Below are 22,717 nucleotides of genomic sequence, written 5' to 3' on the forward strand. Positions count from 1 at the left end.
GAGAGGGAAGGAAGGAAAGAAGGAGAGCCTGGAGAAATGGTTCATTAATTAAGAGCAACTTGCAGAGGACCTGGGTTCGATTTTAGCACCCACATGTGGCTCACAACCATCTGTAACTCCAGTTCCAGGAGATCCAATGCTTCTTCTGCCCTCTGTGGGCACCAGGCATGCGTGTGGTTCACATATATACTTCAGGCAAAACATTCATACGCATAATGAATAAAAAAAGAAAACTGTTAAAAAAGAAACACATCTAAAAGTCCATGCAGCAGGCTGATAGAAGCCAGCTGAAGCAGCCTTCCATGCAGGCCTGGGGACAGCGACAAAGCAGTCTCAGGGACTTGCCCTGGCCTGGCTGCAGCCTGCAGAGATGGTCTTGTCATCAATGAGTTCTTAGTGTGGCTTCCTGGTGTTTGTTAGCAGCTTTTCTAGAAACTTCAACTGTTTTCCTCATGAAAAATATGTCTATCTTAGAGAACTATGAAATCCTACAAAAAACAGCCAGGGGAGGCCAGGGCCCGGCTCAGTGGCCAGATGCTTGCCTAGCAATGTATACAGCTCTGGGTTCGAATCCCACCCATGAAAACAAGAAACTGCACCCTGGTAGACGTCTCTGGTATTGTTTTGTTTTTAAGGACTAGACAAAGGTGAGAGAGGCGTTATGTGGTGTGTTCCTGTGTTCATGAGACCTTTCCAGGGATTTATGCGCCTTTTATGCCTCGTCGTAACTCTTGTGTGATTTAAAGCCCCGCCACAATGCAGCTTTATATTCTAGTTAAATGAGCAAATTAGTACAATTCACTACCTGCTGAAGACTGTAAACCTGTCTGTGAATAGGTCAGGCATAAGGAGGCGTTCCCAGGGGACTGGAGACAATAAATGCAAAGGTATCACAAATAAAAAAACTTTCGGGGCCACAGCATCCAGTCATTGGTACTTCAGGCTGCATGTCTACTCTGAGCAACGGATACCACCCGGGCAGGCTGAGTTTAAACAGGCTTGAACGGCCATTGATCTACTGACCCGGCTCCGATCAGACTTTGAATTCAGCAAGGGCCAGCCTTTCCGTTACAGGCAGTTGTTTTCTCGTTAGATTTCTGCTGCTGACACTTCCTTTCTGAGGCCTCAAATCAAGGGTCTGGTATTAAATCAAGCCTTCTGTGGGCCAAGCTCTGTCTCCGCTTGTCTCTTATTTTTCCATCAAAACTGCAGATCACGGAAGGGTGTTCCAGTCTCGGGAACGCAGCCTTCTTAGAGGCAGTACACAATCCTTGCAGAGCGACAAAGTGGATGGAAGATGACGTGCTTTGCCAACTTTCTGTTTTCCTTGGCCTTCTCACTTGTCGGGCTCCTTTGTACCTTCAGCTCGCTGGTGCGGTCAGTGCAGAGTGAGCGTCCCCTCTGCCTGGTGGATGCTCCTCTGTGCTGTCCTCATTCTCAAGCAAGACTTTGATGTCTTGCCCTGAGATTCTCAGGGGAAGTACTCCCCATCCCAGCGTGTTCATGATTGAAAGGGTTCAGACTGGGCCATGCATGACTTTGGCACAAAGACACAGACACATGGAGTCTGGGGAGGCTCTGTAATTAAATAAAAACTGACCAAAAGGCAGATGTGCGGTGTAGACTACCAGTCAGCTAGCTGCTGGTCCGGAATGACGCTTGAAGTCTCTGCCCTTGAGCCTGGCCCATCTGTGTGAAGAGCCTCCCTATCTAGAAATTAGCCTTGTCGTTTAGACATTTTTAGATGTATTTTCGTGGGAGTTTTTTTCATAGAGCAAATATACCTTGTTCCATAGTAAACAGGATATTTATTGAAAGACTGAAGCAAGTTGAAAAGCTTTTTTTAAAGTTACTACTAGAGAATACTTTATTCTGGCTTTTGTTGTGGTTTGGTTTTGGTTTTGTTGTTTGTTTTTTGAGCAGAGTTTCTCTGTGTAGCCTTGGTTGTCCTGGGGTTCCCTCGATAGATCAGGTCATCTCAAACTCACAGAGGCCTGCCCCTGCCTCCTGAGTGTTGTGATTAAAGGCATGCACCGCCACCCCTGCCACCACCACCCGGTCACTTTTTTCTGTCTTGAGAAGTGTTGCTGAGCCAGCAGGTGTCAGCGCATGCCTTTAATCTACAGAGTGAGTTCAAGGACAGCCAACGCTACACAGAGAAACCCTGTCTCGAAAAACAAAAACAAAAGCAAACAAAAAGTGTTGCTTAATGATAGCTTGAAAGTAAAGCCAATTAGGGTCTTTATTGTTTTGTAAATGCTCTTAGGTTTAACCCATACCCATATTCTTCTTTGTCCAGGGGCCCACGATGTGTTGCCCGGTTTGAATATATCGGAGACCAGAAGGATGAGTTAAGTTTCTCAGAAGGAGAAGTAATTATTCTCAAAGAGTATGTGAATGAGGAATGGGCTAGAGGAGAGATTCGAGACCGAACCGGGATCTTCCCCCTTAACTTTGTGGAACTTGTTGAGGATCATCCCACATCTGGTGCAAATATTTTAAGTGAGTATGGGGAATATGCGTGCTTATTGTGTCCTCGTCTAATTCAAATGAACCAGTGATTAATAACACTTAAGACGCTTAATAATCCATATTATATTCCTAGGTAGAAGGAAAACTTACTTTGAATGGTAACTTATGTTGGAAACTGGTTTTATTTATTGTTTTGGGTAGTTAGCAATGGCTACATGTGAGAAATGACCAAGACTTTTAGACAGTGGGTTGTACACTTAATTGTGAGTCCTGGCCTACAGTTAAATAAACAGTCCCAGGAAGCTGACACCTAAAGAGACTGGTCTGGAATCCCAGGCTCCACACTCTTACCCCACCCAACAATTTCCCTCTAATACTATACAGCCTTTTCATCTGACTTTTTTTTTTTAATGTAGACACAAAGGTGCCACCAAAGACCAAAAACGAAAACCCTGGCTCGAATTCTCAGGTAGGCTGCTTGAGTGAATAACTGTAGTTATTCGCATCTAAACCCTGGGAGAATTGATACTAAATTATTGAGAGAAAACTGTATGAGACCACTTTTCTTGTTACATAGCAAACGTTTGCAGTAGATGGGATGTTGGTATAACACTGTACATACAATTCTTGGGAAGCCGTGCAGACCCTGACAGAAAATGAGAAAACAGACACTGTGCCTTTTGGTCTCTCCTTCCTCTTCTTCCTCCCAAATAGTCCCCATGTCTGTTTTCATGTCACATGTGCTCCATTCCATGCTCTCTTCTGTGTAGAGAGGTGTTGAGTTAGGGTCTATGTAGCCCAGGCTGGCCTTGAACGCCTTATCATCCTGCCTCTACCTCCCAAGTGCTGATAACACAAGCAAGCACAACCATGCCTGGAGTCCTCTGTTTCTCCTCTCGTCCTAAAGCTCTTCTTCCTCTCTCATGATCTTATTCCAGTTTCATAACCTACACACATACACACACACACACACACACACACACACACACACACACACACACACACACACACACACACTATTAGACAGTTTGGGTTGTTTTGTTTTGTTTTGTTTTGTTTTTTTGGTTTATTTTTCCTTTTTTATTTTTTGGTTTATGGTTTGTTTTGAGACAGAATCTCATTCTATAGCCCAAGCTGGCCTCAAATATATGGCAATTCTCCTGCCTCAGCTTCCCAAGTATTGGGATTACAGATGTGAGCCACCAACCTAGCAGGTAAGGGTTTTTTTTTGTTTTGTTTTGTTTTATTTATTTTTTTTTTTTTTTGCTTTTGGTTTTTGCTTTGGTCGAGCAGTTACTGAGAAGGAAAGTAGAAACGTGTCCCACCAGGCACGTGGAAAGCGTTCCCTCTGTGTCCCCACACTTGACTCTACAGCAACCCTTAAATGAAACCGAATCCCAGAGAAGCCCTGGTGTCACACAAAACCAGGAAATGGCAGAGCCAGATCTGGAGCCCTTGCCTGCCTGGCTGCCCAGCCCTTGCTCTTGACCTGTCCCCTCCACTGCCTGTTAGAGGTTCTGAAACCTGGAGTTCCCGTCCAGCTTGGAAGAGCTGCCTCGTCACAGGGCAGAACCTTCCTCTAATGCACTGGGGAAGCTGAAGACATGGCTTTGCTATGTAGACAGACAGGCCTCAAACTCTAGAGCGATCCGCCTGCCTCTGCCTCCTAGGGACTGGGATTAAAGGTGTGCACCACTGTGCCTGACGGATAAATATTCTTTTTTTTTTTTTTATTTTATCTTTTATTTGAGTGGGTATTTTTGTTGTATGTATTCTGTGCATCATGACCAGGCAGTGCCATGGGAGGCCAAAAGAGGGCATGGATCCCCTGGAACTGGAGTCCCAGAGGGTTGTGAGGCACCACTGAGTGCTGGGAACCAATCCCAGGTCCTCTGGAAGAGCATCAGTGCTCTTAGGCTCTCGGCCATCTCTCCAGCCCATGTGTTCTCCGTGTGTGTGTGTGTGTGTGTGTGTGTGTGTGTGTGTGTGTGTGTGCACTGTGTGTGTGTGTGTGTGAGCGCACTGTGTGTGTGTGCACTGTGTGTGTGTGTGTGTGCGCACTATGTGTGTGCAGGAACCTGTGGAGGCAAGAAGAGAGTGTCTTTTCCCCTGGAACTTGGGTGACAGGCAGTTTCAAGCCGTCGTGTGGGTGCTGGGAACCAAACCTAAGTCCTCTGCAATGCTGAGCCATCTCTCCAGCACCACAGAAGATGTTCTCAATGGAGAATTAGATAGAAGTCGCCTCTCTTCTTGTGATCTTAGAATAGATCACAAGAGAAACGTTTCTGCTTAAATATTACATGTTCCTTAAAAGTAGCAAAACCACAAATTCCGTCACACTTGTCACTTAAAATTATACTTTAAGGAAAAAGTTATTGGAAATTTATTCCTGAAACTTGACAGTAACATAAAATATTAGATAATTTGAAGAAAACTTCAGGTTTTGAACTCTTATAATACCTTTGCTCTTTTTTATACTTATCTATTTCTTTGAGTATGTTTACACATTGCATGTGAATGCCCTCAGAGGCCAGCAAGGGTGTTAGATCCCCCTTGTGTTAGAGTTACAGATGGTTGTGAACTGCCTGTGAACTGATGGGTCCAAGGGAACTGAACTCTGGGCTTCTGGGAGAGAAGCGTGTGCTCTTAACCACTGAGCCACCCCACCAGCCCCCATGACCCCTTAGCTTTTATTCCTCATCATCTTTGAAGCCTTGGGATAAACCCTGGCGTTCCTTACCAGACTCCCGCTTTGAAACAGGAGAGCGGCATTTCTGGAGAGTGGTGCAAGGCGATGCACAGCTTCACGGCGGAGACCAGCGAGGACCTGTCCTTCAAACGTGGAGACCGGATCCTGATCCTTGAGCGGTTAGACTCGGCCTGGTACCGGGGCCGCCTGCATGACAGGGAAGGCATCTTCCCTGCGGTGTTTGTACAGCCCTGCCCAGGTACGGCAGCTGCTGAGGTGACGTACTCTCCAAGGGCCCAAGGCTTAAACAGTGCATATTCCTTTACCTCTGATCACGCTTGGCTTTGGTTTCTTACCCATATCGGGAGGAGACAATCAATAGTCACTCCCACACTTCTGTGTCAGCTATGTGGAGGGAAAAAGATACAGATATCACTAAATAATGGCAGACTCTGACTAAGAGACTTTGGACAATTCTTTTCCTGCTAAGTGAACATCCTTTTTTTTTTTTTTTTTTTTTTTGCAAGTTAAAGAAATTCAAAATGAATTGAAAATATTTCAAGAGTGACAAGACAGGTTCTTAGGATGTTTGTGTTTTGTGTGATTGTCTTCCTGCACAGTTGAGATTCTTGTGTCTTTGCAGCTGAGGCAAAAAATGTGGCTACCACAGTATTGAAGGGGAGGAAGGTCAAGGCCCTGTATGATTTCCTCGGGGAAAACGAAGATGAACTCTCTTTCAAGGTCAGACTGCGTATCTTTTTATACCTCACTACCACTACATACATTGCAATGCACATATGAATGGAATGTTGATCACTACCTAAGAATGAAGAGTTCTCAGACCCTAATTGTTAGGTAAGGGAAGAGAGTGCATAGAGCTGGGCATGGTAACACAGTCCTCTAATTCCAGTTCTCAGGAGGCAGATTGTAGAAGGATCATATATTTCAGGCTAGCTTGAACCTTGTCCAAAGCAGGGGGGTGGGGGAGTGGGAGGAATGGGGGGTGGGGGGTGGGAACAAGTGAATAAGGCCTGATTAAGGCCTGATAGTTCGCATCATCAACTGTCATTTAAGGACTGAGGGAAAAACCTTAGCGTAGTAATCGCAGCCTTCAAACAATCCCTGTAGCTTGGCTTTATAATATCAGATCTCGATACGGGAGTTTTCATTAAGACTGTTTCCTCAGCCCTCCCAGCCTGCTGCTAACATCTAGATGGAGAAGTCCGATAGCTCTGGCTACTGTCTGCCACAGTAGCCTGATAAGAGCTGTCCTTGTCCACAAAGGCACCCGCCAGTGCTTTGGGAAACAGCCCCAAAGTGCTGAGCTGAATTGTGGAGATTTTTTGTTAAAAAATATCCAAATATAACCCTGGTCTTCCTTACCAAAAAAGTGTCTCTTATTTTCCCGGATGTGGAAATGAAGTACGTTCCTATTGCGCCGTGGTCCGAGGAAAGCATGGGCAGAGAGAGCTCTGGGACTGCACTGTAGGAGACGGGTGTAGTTGGTGCTGTGCAAGAGCTGTGGCACAGTGGAAAGTCTCCGTCTCTGAAGGCATTCCATCTCCGGAGGGAGAAGATGAGACCCAGAACGGAGAACTGCCCCAACAAAGGTTTCACTCGTCTACACAGAGTGAGCAAGAGAGGGTGCTAGCCAGCCGAGCAGGGCTGCCAGAGAGGTGGCGGTGAAGTTGCTAACTCCTACTTTGTGATAGTTCTTTTATTCCAAGACTGCTCTTTTAGATTAAAATATCATTTCTAGGGCTAGAGAGATGACTCAGAGGTTAAGAGCACTGGCTGCTCTTCCAGAGGTTCTGAGTTCAATTCCCAGCAACCACATGGTGGCTCACAACCATCCGTAATGAGATCTGGTGCCCTCTTCTGGTGTACAGGCATACATGCAGGCAGAACATTGTATACATAATAAATAAATAAATAAATCTTTTTTAAAAAGTATCATTTCTACTATAAAGTATTGTTAATAAATGGCAGGCATCTCTAAGTTAGTAACTTTAATCTTTTTCTGATGCCTTCATCCACACACTCCTTAAGTTTGGAAACTGATGTCTTGCTCCTTCTCAGCCTTACAAATCTGCAGCTCAAGATTTATTCCTTGTCTCCAGATAAGATGTTGTTGTAGGTAAAGAATCTGAATTCAAACTTTCGGGGTGTTACGGCTTTCATTTATGTCGAGTCATAGAATCCACAGCATACCCCACAAAGAACAGGTTGTTTTCACGAATGAGTGGCTTGTAAATCAAATAGTTGTGGAGTTTTTTGTTGTTGTTGTTGTTGTTGTTAAGGGACTCTTTAAATAAGAAGTAACTTATTTGCAACAAATTTTGAATAGCCAAAATTTTACATATTTAAGTAAAGCAGAATAGATAAATGACATCTGATAGTTGCCGTGTTTTCAGTCCGTTCTCCATAAAGGAAAGACTTTAATCAAATAAGTGGTGCAGACAGCTGTGTAGTAGTGCTCCAAAGAAATCCATTTATCCTGGTAAAGATATTTTTTGAAGTAGCTAGGGTCAACTTTGACCTTGGCAGAACTTTAAAGCCAGGCTCTAAGAAGTTACTGGACACCATAAGGAACAGAATCCTATGTCTTCGTCTGACAAAGGAATGATAATTTTCACATGTGCAGGACACACTAGCACTGTGGCCAACACAGATGAGGAGGAAGCAGTGTTCTGTGTCACGGCAAAGCACATAAGATGGGACTGGATGAAAATGGATGCTGAGGCTAGGGAGGGATGGAATGAGCCACACATTAGAGGGAAACACTGTTAGGAGCAAGAATTAAAAGAGTAGTATGCTCAGGCTGATACAAAGCAGCTTTACAGTAACTTTCCACTGTGAACTGCGGTGGCCTCATAGCCTCTTGTTAGGAATATGGGCCCTAGAATACCCTGAGGTTTGAATTCTGGCTCCACGCTAATTGTATGTGCAATCCTGACAAGTTGTGTGACCGCTGAGCCTCAGATTCTTCACCTGCAAGACAAGGAAATTTAGAGCTGGGGAGGTACTCAGTGGGTAAGGCACCTGCTGCATGTGTCAGGATCGGGATTCAGATGCCCGGGAGCCACTTAAATGCCAGGAGGTCAGGGCAGTCTGGTGGAGACGGGGACCCCCAACGAAAGCTAGCTAGCCATACCAGCTGAGTCCGTGAGTTCTGGGTTCAAGTAAGGGACCTTTCCTCGGTATATAAGGTGGAGAATGATTAAGGGAGACACTTGGCATCAACCTCTGGCTTCCATGTGTACACACTCACATGCACAGACACTTGTGCACACACGAGCCCACACACAGAAACACGAACACACATGCATACCCACCACACACACACACACACACACACACACACACACACAACACACAACACAAAACACAAACAAACAACACACACACACACACACACACAAAATCTCTCTAAAATGAGGATACTAATAGTACTCATCTCTAGAAGTCCAATTAATTAAATAAGTTCATCTTTTGTAAGGAACGGGACTAGGACAAAGCACACAGGGAGCATATGGCTCACTCTTTCATCTGTAATCCTTACGGAAGCATGACAGTCAGTGTGTCCCTCTTTGGGCCCTCATGAGTGGCCAAGCCGCGCTCTCTGTCTCTCTCTGTTGGCTTACTTGTCTTCCCACTCTAGAGTGAGTCTGTTATTTCCTACACTATACCTGTATTACCAAGAACAGTGTCTTCCGCGTAGTAGGTATTCTGTTAACCCTTGTTAGGTGAAAATATGTGTGCTTGTGTGTGTGTAGCTGATACTGTTATTGATTAAAGAGTGATTCAGATTAGGGGTTGTGAACATGAGCAGGAAACGGTACGCAGCAAGGCTGACAATGGTGGGGGACTGAGTTTACTTTGAGAAAAAGAGGCCTGCAAGCAAATGCCATCATTAGGTATACATCATCTGTGTGGCTTATCATTTAATCCTCTCTGCAAATCAAGATAAATGAGTTCTATAAAGAGAAGATTATTCACGCCGCTCCAGGTAGGCTGCGCTCTGTGCTTATACCCTGCAGAAACCAATAATGATTTCTAACTCCTGTCTTCTTCCAGGCTGGAGATGTAATAACAGAGCTGGAGCCCGTGGATGATGACTGGATGAGTGGAGAGCTCATGGGAAGATCTGGAATATTTCCCAAAAACTACGTTCAGTTTCTACAAGTCAGCTGAAGGTGAAGCTTGCCTGTTCCTTGGCACGCGCACTCACTTGAACATTCACTTTGACTATCAGATATTTTGCACTATTTTTTTAACAGAAAGAGAAGTCTCTAAGATGTATGTGGTACACTAGGATTTCTGAGCGCGGAAGACGTGTAGGTTTTATAGTTTAGCTTCATTCGTAGTGGGAAGGTGTACGTGAACCGTGAGTGAGGAAACGTTAGTGGGGATGGCAGGCGGATGCACACGTCCCCTGGGGAATCATCTGGTGATGGCAGCCAGCGTGGGGAGGCTGACGAGCAGGAACTGTACTCGTCCTCCTCTCCCCATCAGTTAACCATGCTTCTTCACTTTCTACTTTAGTTTAAAGAGAGGACGTTTGACATTCTACATGCTGTAACTATCAGGACATGGATGGTAATCTGAATTTTGTTTTTGATATTCAAATGAACGCTAACAGCTTGAGCACATTAGTCTTCGTCCCAGGGCAAAGTCTTGCTTCAGGACAGATAGTTTGGTAACTGGTGGAGCATTTACAGGCAGGTGGGAAAATAAGCTCATGTTCCCCCAAATGCTCCTTGTGTTTCCCAGCATTTGTCCAGGGACTTGAAGGGGTCAAAACAACCAAAACCATCCCTGAGATGCCTTGCTAATACAACTAACCCTCCCACAGACATACCACACTTACCTATCTCTTCGTCCATGTATACTTTATGTTAACAGGGTTACTATAAAGCACACTTTCTGAATCTGCAATCATTCCTTTGACAATTACTGGTACCCAAAGGAAAACTCATTTTCTTTGCATTACCCCAGTAATACATAAAAGCTGTGTCTTGTTATAGTAGTACATTATGAATCATGGATAGTATCTTAGAATACAGAGCAAACGGTAAGAAGAAAAACAGTACCAAGGCCTCGTAGTTCATTTCTTCTCAATATAATCAGAAGGAAAAATAATTTAAGAGAACTGAAGGCTGGTGCAGCCCCCCCACCCCACCCCCACCCCCAGCTCATCTCTGCAGTTATTGGAGTAAACACAAGAACCACTTTCCTGCTGACCAGGGTAACATGTTCTGAGCTTAAAAAGTGATTCTTGCATGACTGAATCAATTACAGTTTACAAACTAAAGCCAAATGGATTGAAGACAATCTTCCTGACGGATCAGTGGGTTAACATTTCACTGGAAATGTGAGACACTTCCCAACAAGGTTCGTGGCTTTCTTCTGTTTTTGAGAAGAGTTCCATGTGCTGGACCACGTCTTAGTTTTGTGTGTTTTTCCCATTCTCCGAAAAGCTGGGCAAACAGTGATTACCAGAACACGTGGCTTCTGTAAGGAAGTAATATTTACTTTGTCTTTGACTAAATTTTCTATCCCTGGCATTTGGTTTTGGAATTTAGGACCTGGAGTTTCTACTACATTTTGGGTGAAGAGTGTATAGGGAAAATTCTTGTCAGTTTTCACTCAAATTAATATCATGAGACTAGGATGACTTAAATAAAGTGTTATCCGAATTAAATCTCATTTGTAGCCAGCTGTACAAGAGGGGGGGGTCAAGGGTGTGGAGTGGGGCATGACGTGTCTTTGACTGTGAGATTTCAACATCTAATAGTAAAGATTCTGAAAAACCTATCTTTATTGAAGAAAAAAATTCCTCTTAAATATTGGCCTTCTGTAAGCAGAATGATAAGTGCAATAGTTGTATATCTACTTGACACTGTAATAAACTGAACTGAACTTTCCAATTCCTTATCTCAGGCTATGCTGCATTTTTCAGAATGTAGATGGTATCTTCCTTAGCATTGTATCTCCAGTCCTTGGCACGGGTGGGTGAGGTGGCTCTTTGCTAGGCAGGTTTGCTGGACAGACAGATGGATGACTTCCACAGGCAGCAACAGCACTCTCTTGAGTCTACTCAATACCTTTTCTCTTTGTTGATAGAAATATACATTGAAACAAATTCAGGTGGTTTTGTTTCGTTTTGTTTTGTTTCCTAAGATTTATTTTTATTTATTGTGTATACAGTGTTCTGTCTGCATGTGTCCTTGCAGGCCAGAAGAGGGCACCAGATCTCATTACAGGTGGTTGTGAGCCACCATGTGGTTGTTGGGAATTGAACTCAGGACCTTTGGAAGAACAATCAGCACTCTTAACCACTGAACCATCTCTCCAACCCCTCAAATTCAGTTTTTTGTCATTTCACTCTACCGTGTTCTGTTTTGCTTGGTATTTATTTCTCTCTGAACTAGTAGAAAGCAAAATGTAGCTGTGGGGTTTCCATAGGTACTTTCTTATTATATATATTGATTGAAGTCAAGGCAAATATCAACAATGTTCCAAGAAAAATAATTATATGCAGAGGAAATTTTATAAGAAAGAAATGGGATTGATTGTTGAGTTTTTTTCCAAATTTTTGGTTGACAGCTTGATACTGTTCATCTTTGTGAGTCAGCTTTACATAGCTGTGACAAAATGCCTGATTATAAACAACCTAAAGGAGAAAATATTTGTTTTGGCCTGGTTTCAGAGTTTTCAGTCCAAGGCCATCTGGCTCCATCACCATGGCTTTGAGCCATGCCATGGCGGGGAGCTTTTCACCATACACAATCCATGAAAGAAGAAGCAGGAAAGGGGGGTGGCGGGAGTAGGGAAGAGGAGGAGAGAAAAGAAAGGCGAGGCAGAAGACACGCTCTTCAAAGAAACATCCCGGCAGCCTTCCTCCTCCGCCTAATTATCCCGCTCAGCTGTGCACTCATCAGTGGATTCCATCTATCGAGGATTAGTTCATTCGTCAGGACCTGATCACACCTAAGTAGTGCCTCTACATAGAGAGCAAAACCTTCAACATGTGAGCCTTCTGGGGACACCTTCACACTCAAACCACACATCATACAAACCTCCGAAAATACTCCATTTTTGTATTAGGCTAAAATTGAAGAGGCCATTTTTAATACATTATCCTTTGGTTTTGGGTTTTTTTTTCTTTGCAGTATGGGGGATTGAACCCAGTCCCTGTACATAGGCAAGCACTCTACTACTGAGCTACACTCCCCCAACCCAGTACATTTCCTTTGAACCCTAAAAGATGAGGTGTCTCCTTCGATGTCCTTGTATACCTTGCTGCAGTAAGAATGTAATTTCTTTCATTGCTCTTGGAAATCAGTAACATTCAGGAGAGAGAATATTAGTGTATTTATCAAAATGTACCATTAGAACTGACATTTTACTTAGAGACTATAAGGCAGTGTCCCTAAAAAATCGCTGTTGGTATTCAGTTTCTTCCATCTGAGTACATAAGCCTGAGAAAACAGCGGTGGATATGTGGGTCAGGGACAAGGGATTATTTTCACTTTGGTATGAACATTAATGGTTTCTTTTAATTAATATCAGATGCACATAGGCCACAAGACAGGATTCAGTGCCATCTCGAATGTCACTGAACGAATTCATAAGCTGATTTCCAGAACTAATGGGAAATCATTTTCTTCTTACTTTTTACTTCACTGTGTGGGAGAAACCAAATCCAGAGCCTTCCTCAGAACACTGCCACCATCTAGGGGCCTCTCCTTTCATTACAAGGCTCCTTTTCTAGCACAGCGCTCAACCAGGTTAAAGGAGTTGGCCGCTGCAGAGCCTAAGTGTGCCGAGCCCCGCTGCTGACCAATCCAGTGTCTTTTCCGTGTATTATGCTGAAATGATGTTTCTCTTCAGCTGTTAGAGTCGTTTATGTGGCTGGGGAGATGGCTTAGCAGATAAAAGCACATCCTGCTCTTCCAGAGGACCCAGCACCCATGACAGGCAGCTCCCAACTGCCTGCAGCTTCAGCTAGAGGACTTGAAACCCTTTTCCAGACTCCAGGGCACCTGCATCCAGGTGGCTTTCGCTCATACAGACACAAGGATATGAATAAAAAAAAATAAGTCTTTTAAATGTTTTTGATATTTTCTTAGCCTGTAAAAGTTTACAACCGCTCATACAACTCATTAAAAAGAAGTTCCTGTAATCCCAGTACAGGGAGACTGATGCAGGAGAGTCTTGGAAAACAAGGAGGGAATGAAAAGGAGAGGAGGGGGAAGAATTGGTTGCACAGAACAAATTAAAACTCTGAAATTTTTATGATTTATTTTATGTGAATGGTGTGTGTGTGTGTGTGTGTGTGTGTGTGTGTGTGTGTGTGTGTACCATTTGCCTATGCAAGTCAAAAAGTGTTGGTTCCCTCGGAACTGGAGTTACAGATGGTTTTGAGCCACCGTGTGGGTGCTGGGAATTGAATCAGGTCCTCTACAAGATCAGCCAGTACTCTTAATAACCACTGGACCATCTTTCCAGCCCTTGAAATGTTCTTTCAAGTAGAAAGAAAAGTACAAACCAAGCTGGTCACGCGTGCCTGGTGACCCCAGCATTTGGGAGGTAGAGGCAGGCAGATCAGAAGTTCAAGACTGCTTGGTTACTCAGTGAATTCAAAACTAGCCTGGGCTATGTGACACTGTCTAGGAGGACAGTTTGTGGAGAAGTCCTATCAGTCTCTGTTTTATGTAGACATTGTATACCAACGTTACCTACAAACTCAAGCTTGAGCTCGTCTACTAATGGATAGTTCTTTTCTCTATGACTGTTTACACTTCAGGTCTGTAGTGTTCGTAAGGCTGTGTAACAACAAGCCATCTCCAAATTATGTGTCAGATAAAAGTAATCCAAGATGAGTCTGGGGAACATTCTGGATGATTCTAGACAAATCTTAAAGGGTTGGGGATTTAGCTCAGTGGTAGAGCGCTTGCCTAGCAAGCGTAAGGCCCTGGGTTCGGTCCTCAGCTCTGAAAAAAAAAAAAAAGACAAAATAACAAATCCTAATTATATATATAGTAGGGATAATCTACTACAAGTAATAATTCACCACCGTTCTTTTCAGAATGATTCAAATTCATAATTCAGAAAATATTGACTGTTGGTTGTCTTCTTTTCAAAAACTAACCAGCAGCAATCTTTCTGTTGTTTGTAACAGGTTCTCCCCATGTAGCCCAGGTGGAACTAACTCATGATCACCCTGCTTGTGCCTCTCAAGGGCTAGAATTAGTCGTTTGTCATATCTGGCTGACCAACAATCTAAATTATCATCCTATATTTATTCTTTCGTTATATATTTAACTTATTTTTTAAAGAAAACAAGTGAGCTGGGTGGTGGCAGTGGTGGCACACGCCTTTAATCCCAGCACTTGGGAGGCAGACCCAGGCAGATCTCTCTGAGTTTGAGGCCAGCCTGGGCTACAGAGTGAGATCCAGGACAGGCACCAAAACTACACAGAGAAACCCTATCTCAAAAAATCAAAGAAGAAGAAGGAGGAGGAGGAAGGAGGAGGAGGAAGGAGAAGGAAGGAGAAGAGAGAGAGAGAGAGAGAGAGAAGAGAGAGAGAGAGAGAGAGAGAGAGAGAGAGAGAGAGAGAGAAGAGAAGAAATGAAAAAACAAAAAGCCAGGTGTGGTGGCACAAACCTTTAGTCCCAGCACTTGGAGGCAGAGGCAGGTGAGTTAGAGGCCAGCCTGGTCTACAAAGGGAGTTTCAGGATAGCCTGGGCTGTTACACAGAGAAACTGTCTCAAAGAAAACAAGCTAGACATGATGAAAACATCTGTTCTCAGCTCCTTGCTGAGCTGGGATGGCAAGGTCACTTCAGCCCAAGGGGGTTTAAACTCAAACTTGAATCTGAAGCCAATCTGTGCAATATAATAAAACCTCATATTTAAATAAAAACCAGGCACAGTGGGATACCCTATAATCCTAACACTTGGTAGGTAGAGGCAAGAGCATAAGGAGTTCAAGGTTATCCTTTGATACATAGTAAATTTAACAGCCAGCCTGGGCTACATGAGACCATCTCAAAAACAAAATATGTTCATCTACATTTATTCCTCCAATAATGCAGAAGTACTTTATTAAGAGTCCTGACTCAAAGACCACTGCAGCCGACCACATTGTTTCCCAGGCCCCCAAGCGGCCAACAGCTGAAGACCATTACTTCTCAAAGGCCTCAGTGAGCGGGGCAGTGGTAGCACAGTAATCCCAGCACTTGAGAGGCAAAGGCAGGCGGATCTCAGTGAGTTCAAGGCTAGACTGATCTATAGAGAGTTCCAGGACAGCCAGGACAGTTACACAGAGAAACCCAGTCGGGGGGACAAAACAAAACAAAAATTAAAAACCACAAACCAAACAAACAGCAAAAGTAAAAGTGCTGAGCCCCTGCAATGTGAATCTCGAGTGGTCTGACTATCTGTTGTTGGTTGTTCCTGCTGGACGGTAGACCACTCAGGATCATGTTCTGGGGGATGGATACAGAAGATGTGAGAACGAGGGAAGGATGAGGCCTTATGGAAACTGAGTACCTCAGGCAGGAAGATTCAGGACCACATTCTCAGCACAACTGCAGAGCAAAACCCTGCAGCTAAGAATCACTGTTGTCAGGCCACCAATGATGCTGATTCTGACCTCTGGGATGCTGAACAGCATTATCAGATCCAGCCCCATGACTCCTATAAGTGGTACCCAGGCCCTGCCCCTGATTACCATGGAAGCCAAGAACCCCATGACAGAGGGGGCAAAATAGTGTCTCTTTGTTGTTGTTGTTTTGTTTTGTTTTGTTTTGTTTGTTTGTTTGTTGTTGTTTTTGAGACAGGGTTTCTCTGTGTAGCTTTGCGCCTTTCCTGAAACTCGCTCTGTAGCCCAGACTGGCCTCGACCTCACAGAGATCCACCTGCCTCTGCCTCCCAAGTGCTGGGACTAAAGGCATGCTCCATCACCGCCCAGCTGTAAAATAGTGTCTTTAGGCTTGGTTCCAGTTCCAAATAGGTGTGAAAAGGGTAAGTTCAGTGTGGAAAGCATGAGTGGGAGAGGCAGACACCAGAGTCCAGCAAAATACAACAAATCAGTGGCCTGGTTAGCTACACCAGTTTTTAAATTGAGTCATAATTTACATAAAATGCATAGGTACCAAGTAAATAATTCTATGAATTTTGACACCATATAGTCAATATATAAAACATTTGTCTCCAAAGTTCCTTCACACTCCCTTCCAGTCAGTCACTGTACCCCTTCCCAACACCCCCCTCTGGCCCAGCAGCCACTGTTCTGATCTATACCGACAGATTAATTTTTGAATTCATAAGATCATAGTACCTACTCTTTCCTTTGGCTTCTTTTGCTTGATGTATCCATGGTAAATCAATTCTCTTATTACTATTTAAATATATAAATACCACAGTTTGTTTACCCACTATATTAGGCTAATAGTACACTGAATAAAATTGATATCAACCTTGTCATAGTTATTGTTCTGTTGCTGTGAAGAGACACCATGACCAAGACAACCTATAGAAGGAAGCATTTAATTGTGGACTTGTTTACTATTTCAGAGGGTTAGTCCATGGCCATCATAGCAGGAGACAGTGGCAATAAGTGGAGAGCTGAGAGCTTTACATCCTGATCTGCTGGCAGCAGGCCGAGGGAGAGACTCCAGGCCTAGCCTGAGCTTTGGAGACCTCAAAGCCTGACCCCAGTAGCACACCTCCAAGGCCATACTTGACACTTCCAAAACAGTTCGACTCACTGGGGACCAAGAATTCAAACTCAGAGCTTCAGGAAGCCATTCTCATCCAAACCACCAGAAACTTAAAACTAGTGTGTTGTGTGGACATAACATTTCATTTCTTTTAGACAAATACCTAGAAGTAAGATAAAAATCAAAGCAGTGGTGTGTATTTGAAGGCCCAGGAACTCGAGAGGCTTTGGCAGGATATCACTTCAGCCCAGTGCCTAAAACTAACCTAAGCAATATGTAGTGAGACCAATGCCAGGTGGTGGTGGCACACATCTTTAATCCCAGCACTCAGGAGGCAGAGCCAGGCAGATCTCTGTGAGTTCCAGGGCAGCCTGGTCTACAGAGTGAGATCCAGGACAAGCACCAAAAATACACAGAGAAACCCTGTCTTGAAAAACAAAACAAAAACAAAAAACAGGGGCTAGAGAGATGGCTCAGTGGTTAAGAGCACCGACTGCTCTTCCAGAGGTCCTGAGTTCAATTCCCAGCAACCACATGGTGGCTTACAACCATCTGTAATGAGATCTGGCGCCCTCTTCTGTATACATAATAAATAAATAAATCTTTAAAAAAAACAAAAAACAACAAAATAATATTTAGGCTAGGCGTGGTGATGCACACCTTTAATCCCATCAATGGGGAGGCAGAGCCAAGCAGATTTCTGTGAGGTCAAGGCCAGTCTGATCTACATAGCAAGTTCCAAGACAGCCAGGGGCTACATAAAGAAATCATGTCTCTCAAAAACAAAATTAACAAAAATAATAGATCAAGGCCAAGCGTAGTGGTGCATATCCTTATTTCTACATTGCTTGGGAGACAGAGACGTGGTAGTTATTGGAACCCTGATACCTTCTCTTTGCATCCTGGCTGCCATGTAGTAAGTAGCCTCCTCTGCCACACCTACCTAGTATGTTATACTGTCACTCAGGCACAAAGGCAGTGGTACCAAGCAACCAAAAACACCGTGACAGAAAGCTGACCAACAGATGCATGCTGAAATACATCAGAAGCACGCCTGGTCCCCAGGGGCATTATATCTCCTGAAGTAAAATTATTGATAACTGAGCTACCATGTGGGTGCTAGTAATCAACCATGGTCCTCTGGAAGAGCAGCCAGCGCCCTTAACCACTGTGCCATCTCTCCAACCCTGGTATTTACTCCAGAAGTCAAATTTGCTTCAGAATCAGGGAAGTACCTGTAATTGCTTGGTGCTTTTTTGGGGGGTGGGGGTGAGAGGGGGGTTTGGTTTGTTGTTTTGTTTTTGGGTTTTGTTTGTTTTTTGAGACAGGGTTTTTCTGTGTAACAGCCCTCACTGTCCTGGAACCTGCTCTGTAGACCAGGCTGGTCTCAAACTCACAGAGATCCACCTGCCTCTGCCTGGAATTAAAGGCATGCTCCACGGTGCTTTGTAGTTTGTTCCATTAAAATTTTTTGAGCATGGGGGCACTTATCTGTAATTCCATCAGTTCATAAGGATAAGACAAGAGGGTAAGTTAGAGGCCGGCCTGGGGTACATGGTAAACCCGTCTTACAGGGCTGGAGCGATGGCTCAGCATAAGGCTTTTGTACTGGATTGGAGCTGTGTTCCCAGTACCCAGAGCAGGGAGCTCACAACTGCCTGTTGACTCCAGCTCCAGGTATCTCTGGCCTGACCTGTAGACACATGCAAACCATATACATGTAAAAGAAAAAAAGTAAAAAACATGTCTTGCCCTCCCAAAAACCAATAATGTCCTAAAAATGGGAGCCTCCTCCAGAGTGGAACACTGAGTGGTTTAGTGCCCAAGCATGTACACATCATCCCCTTTAGCAATGAAAGGTTGATGCAGCACCACGGGCATATACAGTCCAAGCTACTTGGGAGGTTGAGGCAGGAGCATCTTGAGTTCAAGGCCAACTTGGGCCACAAGGTAAGATCCTATTTAAAAAGGTGACACAGGATAAAACGCCAGAAAAGGACTAGAGGCTGTAACAGTAGGTTCCCAGACCATCATAGTCAAACTCCCTCACAAAACAATAGCCAATGCTACTAAGAGTGACCTGGGAAATCTCTACTACCCCCAAAGGCTTAGAACTATATACAGATGCTTCTCCATTTATTATGAGGTTATATACCAACAACATATCCTCATTGTTGAATACATTAACACACTTGGCCCTGTCTACCTAAACAGTTGGGACACTTGCAGTTAGGTTCACAGTTGCATGAAATCAACGGACAGAACCCAATTTGTAGTAAGTACTGAAGAGCCCAGGTAGTTCACTGAATACGCATAAATAGCAAAAAGTGCTAGCAACACAGCACAGTATTGCTCACACAACACAGGGTTGCTCCCCCTGCAGAACATCTCCATACCACACGAAAGCAGCCAGGAAAAGATCAAAATCCAAACCATGATTCTCGAACAGACTGTATTGCTCACATCTAAGTCAAAAGCCACTAAGCACTAGCGATAAAATATTTAAGACGCTCAAAGAGCCTAGAAACTTCTATCTCACAAGTGACTTTCAGGCCAATTTTGGTAGCTCATTCCCATAATCCCAGCACTAGTGGGTGGAAGCAGGAGGATCAGGAGTTAAGATCACCCCAAGGATTCACAGACTATCTCAAAATAGGGGCTGGAGAGTTGGCTCAACTTTATACAAGAGTGCTAGCTGCTCTTCCAGAGGACCTGGGTTCGGTTCCTGCACCCACATGGCAGTTCACAACTGTCTATAGCTCCAGTTCCAGGGATCTGATGTCTCTTCTGACCTCTGCAGGCCCCTGTACACAAGTGGAACATACATTCACTCAGGTACATGTAAGAAATTTAAGAAAAACAAAATTGGATACAAAGTACATGGAAATATTTAATAATTCAAGATAATATGGCTGAGAACTTCCTGAGAAGTGATTACTGAGGAACTAGCTACACATAACTAAGTAACTGCAGTTATCAACCACAACTAAGATCACTAAACTATTGAGGCATTGTAGCCAAAACAAGGCCAGAAGACATCATAACACAATCAGTGCTAATGATCCTACCTAGTGTTAATTGTTCTTGTTAATATATTGGGGTGCTGTTTGTAAAGTATTTGGTGTGTAACTTAAGATAGTTATGGGAGTCTCTTCTTCGTGTCACTTGTCTTTTCTAGGTTTTTAGAGGCAATGTCCACACTGGCTCTTAAAAGAGGATTCTTCAATTCTCCCTTATGGAGGAATTCAGTTACAATGATCCATCTTGAAGAGTCTCCCTAGGACTTACTTACCCCTTTCAAGTTAGTCTAGTTAGGGCTGCTGTCATGTACACTGAAGAAAACCAATGCAAGGTTTGAGTTTTGTTATCAATTACAAAAATTTGCCTATGGCAGATTAAATCAAAGACCTATAGATTTCCAAGGTAAGTTTCCATTTGCCCCATGGAGGCACTTGTGATTAGACTTTCAAGGTGGCCTATAGGTAGGCTTAAATTTTAACAAATTTAAACAGGCCAAACCATTTATTTACATGTATGTGCACTACATGAATGCCTGGTGCCTAGAGACCAGAAAAGGATGTGAGATGCCCTTGAACTTGAATTTTGGACAGTTGGGCTACATTGTGGGTACTAAGAACTGAACCTAAGTCCTCTGCCACCAGCAAGTGCTCTTAACAGCTGAGCCACCTCGAGCTCCTGGCCCAACCCTTCTTAACTCCTTTGTGCCTTTCCAAATGAGCCCTTTAGAGTGCTACCCAAATCATTACTCAAAAGATTTATTATGTAAGTAGGCTTGCCAGGTGGCAGTGGCCTTTAATCCCAGCACTCAAGAGGCGGAGCAAGGAAGATCTCTGAGTTTGAGGCCAGCCTGGTCTATAGAGTGAGATCCAGGACAGGCTCCAAAACTACACAGAGACCCTGTCTTGAGAGAAAAGAAAAGAAAAAAAAAAAAAAAGTATTTTCATGGGCTGGAGAGATAACTTAGTGGTTAAGTGCACTGGCTGCTCTTCCAGAGGTCCTAAGCTCAATTCCCAGCAACCACATGGTGGGTCACAACCATCTATACACTATATACATAATAAATAAATCTTTTAAGAAAAAGTAGGCTTGCCTGGGCTACATATACTAAGACCCTGTCTCAACTCACACTTAAGGGTTGGAAAAATAGTTGATAGTATTTGCTTGCTACCATGTCCAAGGCATGTGTTAATACTGCAAACAAAAGACCATTTTAGGGTGTCAAATATAAAATGCCCAGAGGGTACAATCTGGTAATACTTTACCTTGCAAAGGCATAGGCTAAAAGTGGGGGAGGGCCCTACTTAATGAAAATTAAGAAACTGAGTTGTCTACAGAAAATCGAGGGACCCCTATGAATCCTAACAATAACTTTCTGGATGGCATGGTGGGAAATCCTAAATATAGCACATCAAAATAAAAAAATGGCCAGGCCACGTGTCTTTAATCCTAATACTGGGTAGGCAGAAGCAGGCAGATCTCGAGTTTGAGGCCAGCCTGGACTAGAGTTCCAAGACAGGGCTACAGAAAAACCCTTTCTTTGGAGGGAAAAAAAAGTGGTCAACAGCAGAGAACTTACCTGGCTCGTATAAGGCCTGAGATCTAGATGCTCCCTAAGCATCACAAAACCCTAAAAACTAAAGTACTCAGCCTGGAAGCTCACCAACTGTTGTAGTCTCCAGACCATCAGCACTGCCTGAGAACTTAGAACTACTCGGACCAAAGACTCGAGGGTGGAACCCAACAAACCAAATGGCTTAAGAACCATCCATTAGCTTATAGAAGAATGTCTGCCATAAATCAAACAGTGAAGGGGAAGATGAATAGGAATCTCACTTACACAACTTAAGTAAAACATAGCTCTCTGAACAGATGAAAATAGGTTCTTCTCTATCCCCAGAATCTAATCAATATGTATAATTCAGCTATCATTTGGCTTAAAAGGGCTTATTAGGAAATGTTATCATTTATATTACTTTCTACAGAGAAAATATTTTACTGTTTAACCCTGGACTTTTGAATTATAACCTGTTTTAATGTTAAAAAAAAAAAAGTCCAAAAAATTAATGCAAGGTCTCCAGCTTGTCATGAGATGTCCTCCAGCAAGTAGAGCAAATAACCCAGACCCAGCAAATGCTAAGGAGTAACACTGCCATGCTACAAAAGCCTACCTACATAAGCCTTTAAAAACAGATGAGGGGTTGGAGAGATGGCTCAGAGGTTAGAGCACTGACTGTTCTTCAGGGTCTGAGTTCAATTCCAGCAACCACATGTGGCTACAACCATCTGTAATGAGATCTGGTGCCCTCTTCTGGCCTGCAGGCTGAACACTCATGTATACATGATAAAATCTTTAAAAAAAAAAAAAGATAAGAGAAACACTGCTGTAGGATGTCTTTCTGTATGTTGTGAATGTGTTGCTGATTGGTTGATAAAAAAGCTGTTGGCCAATGGCAGGGCAGAGTAAGGTTATGAGGTACATTCAAACTGAAGAGAAGGGTAAGAGACATGAGCCGGCCACTGAAGGAGCAACAAGATGTCAGCAGACCCGTAACGCCAGACACGTGGCAGCACAAACTAACAAGAAGATTGGGCCATAGACCATACAATTTGTAATATTAAGCCTCTGAGGGATTAGTTTATAATTGGCTGTGGGAGCGAGGGTGGGAGAGATCGAACTGCAGGGCATGGCAGGACCAGAGAACTTTCTGTCTACAAAACACCCTTGGAGTTTACTGGTTTCTTTTCATTTGCCGGGTGTGGTGGAGCAGGCCTTTAAAGCAGAGGCAGCCAAATCTATTGGAGG

The 22,717-nt window shown here is 43.7% G+C and overlaps 1 protein-coding gene across 2 annotated transcripts in view; it reads left to right on the forward strand.

Moving 5' to 3' along the window:
• The window catches only part of Sh3d19 (SH3 domain containing 19), a 169,375-nt gene extending 158,277 nt beyond the window's left edge, over positions 1 to 11,098 (forward strand). For both annotated transcript variants that reach the window (XM_037206704.1, XM_028858694.2), the window contains exons 17-21: positions 2,300 to 2,502; positions 2,889 to 2,941; positions 5,234 to 5,420; positions 5,805 to 5,902; positions 9,239 to 11,098. In XM_037206704.1, the coding sequence (XP_037062599.1) occupies positions 2,300 to 2,502; positions 2,889 to 2,941; positions 5,234 to 5,420; positions 5,805 to 5,902; positions 9,239 to 9,355 (658 nt within the window). In that variant the 3' untranslated portion in view covers positions 9,356 to 11,098. The remainder of the gene's footprint in view (positions 1 to 2,299; positions 2,503 to 2,888; positions 2,942 to 5,233; positions 5,421 to 5,804; positions 5,903 to 9,238) is intronic.
• The last annotated feature ends 11,619 nt before the right edge of the window (positions 11,099 to 22,717 follow it).

This window comes from Peromyscus leucopus, chromosome 6, assembly GCF_004664715.2.
Source record: "Peromyscus leucopus breed LL Stock chromosome 6, UCI_PerLeu_2.1, whole genome shotgun sequence".
NCBI classification, from domain to species: Eukaryota; Metazoa; Chordata; class Mammalia; order Rodentia; family Cricetidae; genus Peromyscus; species Peromyscus leucopus.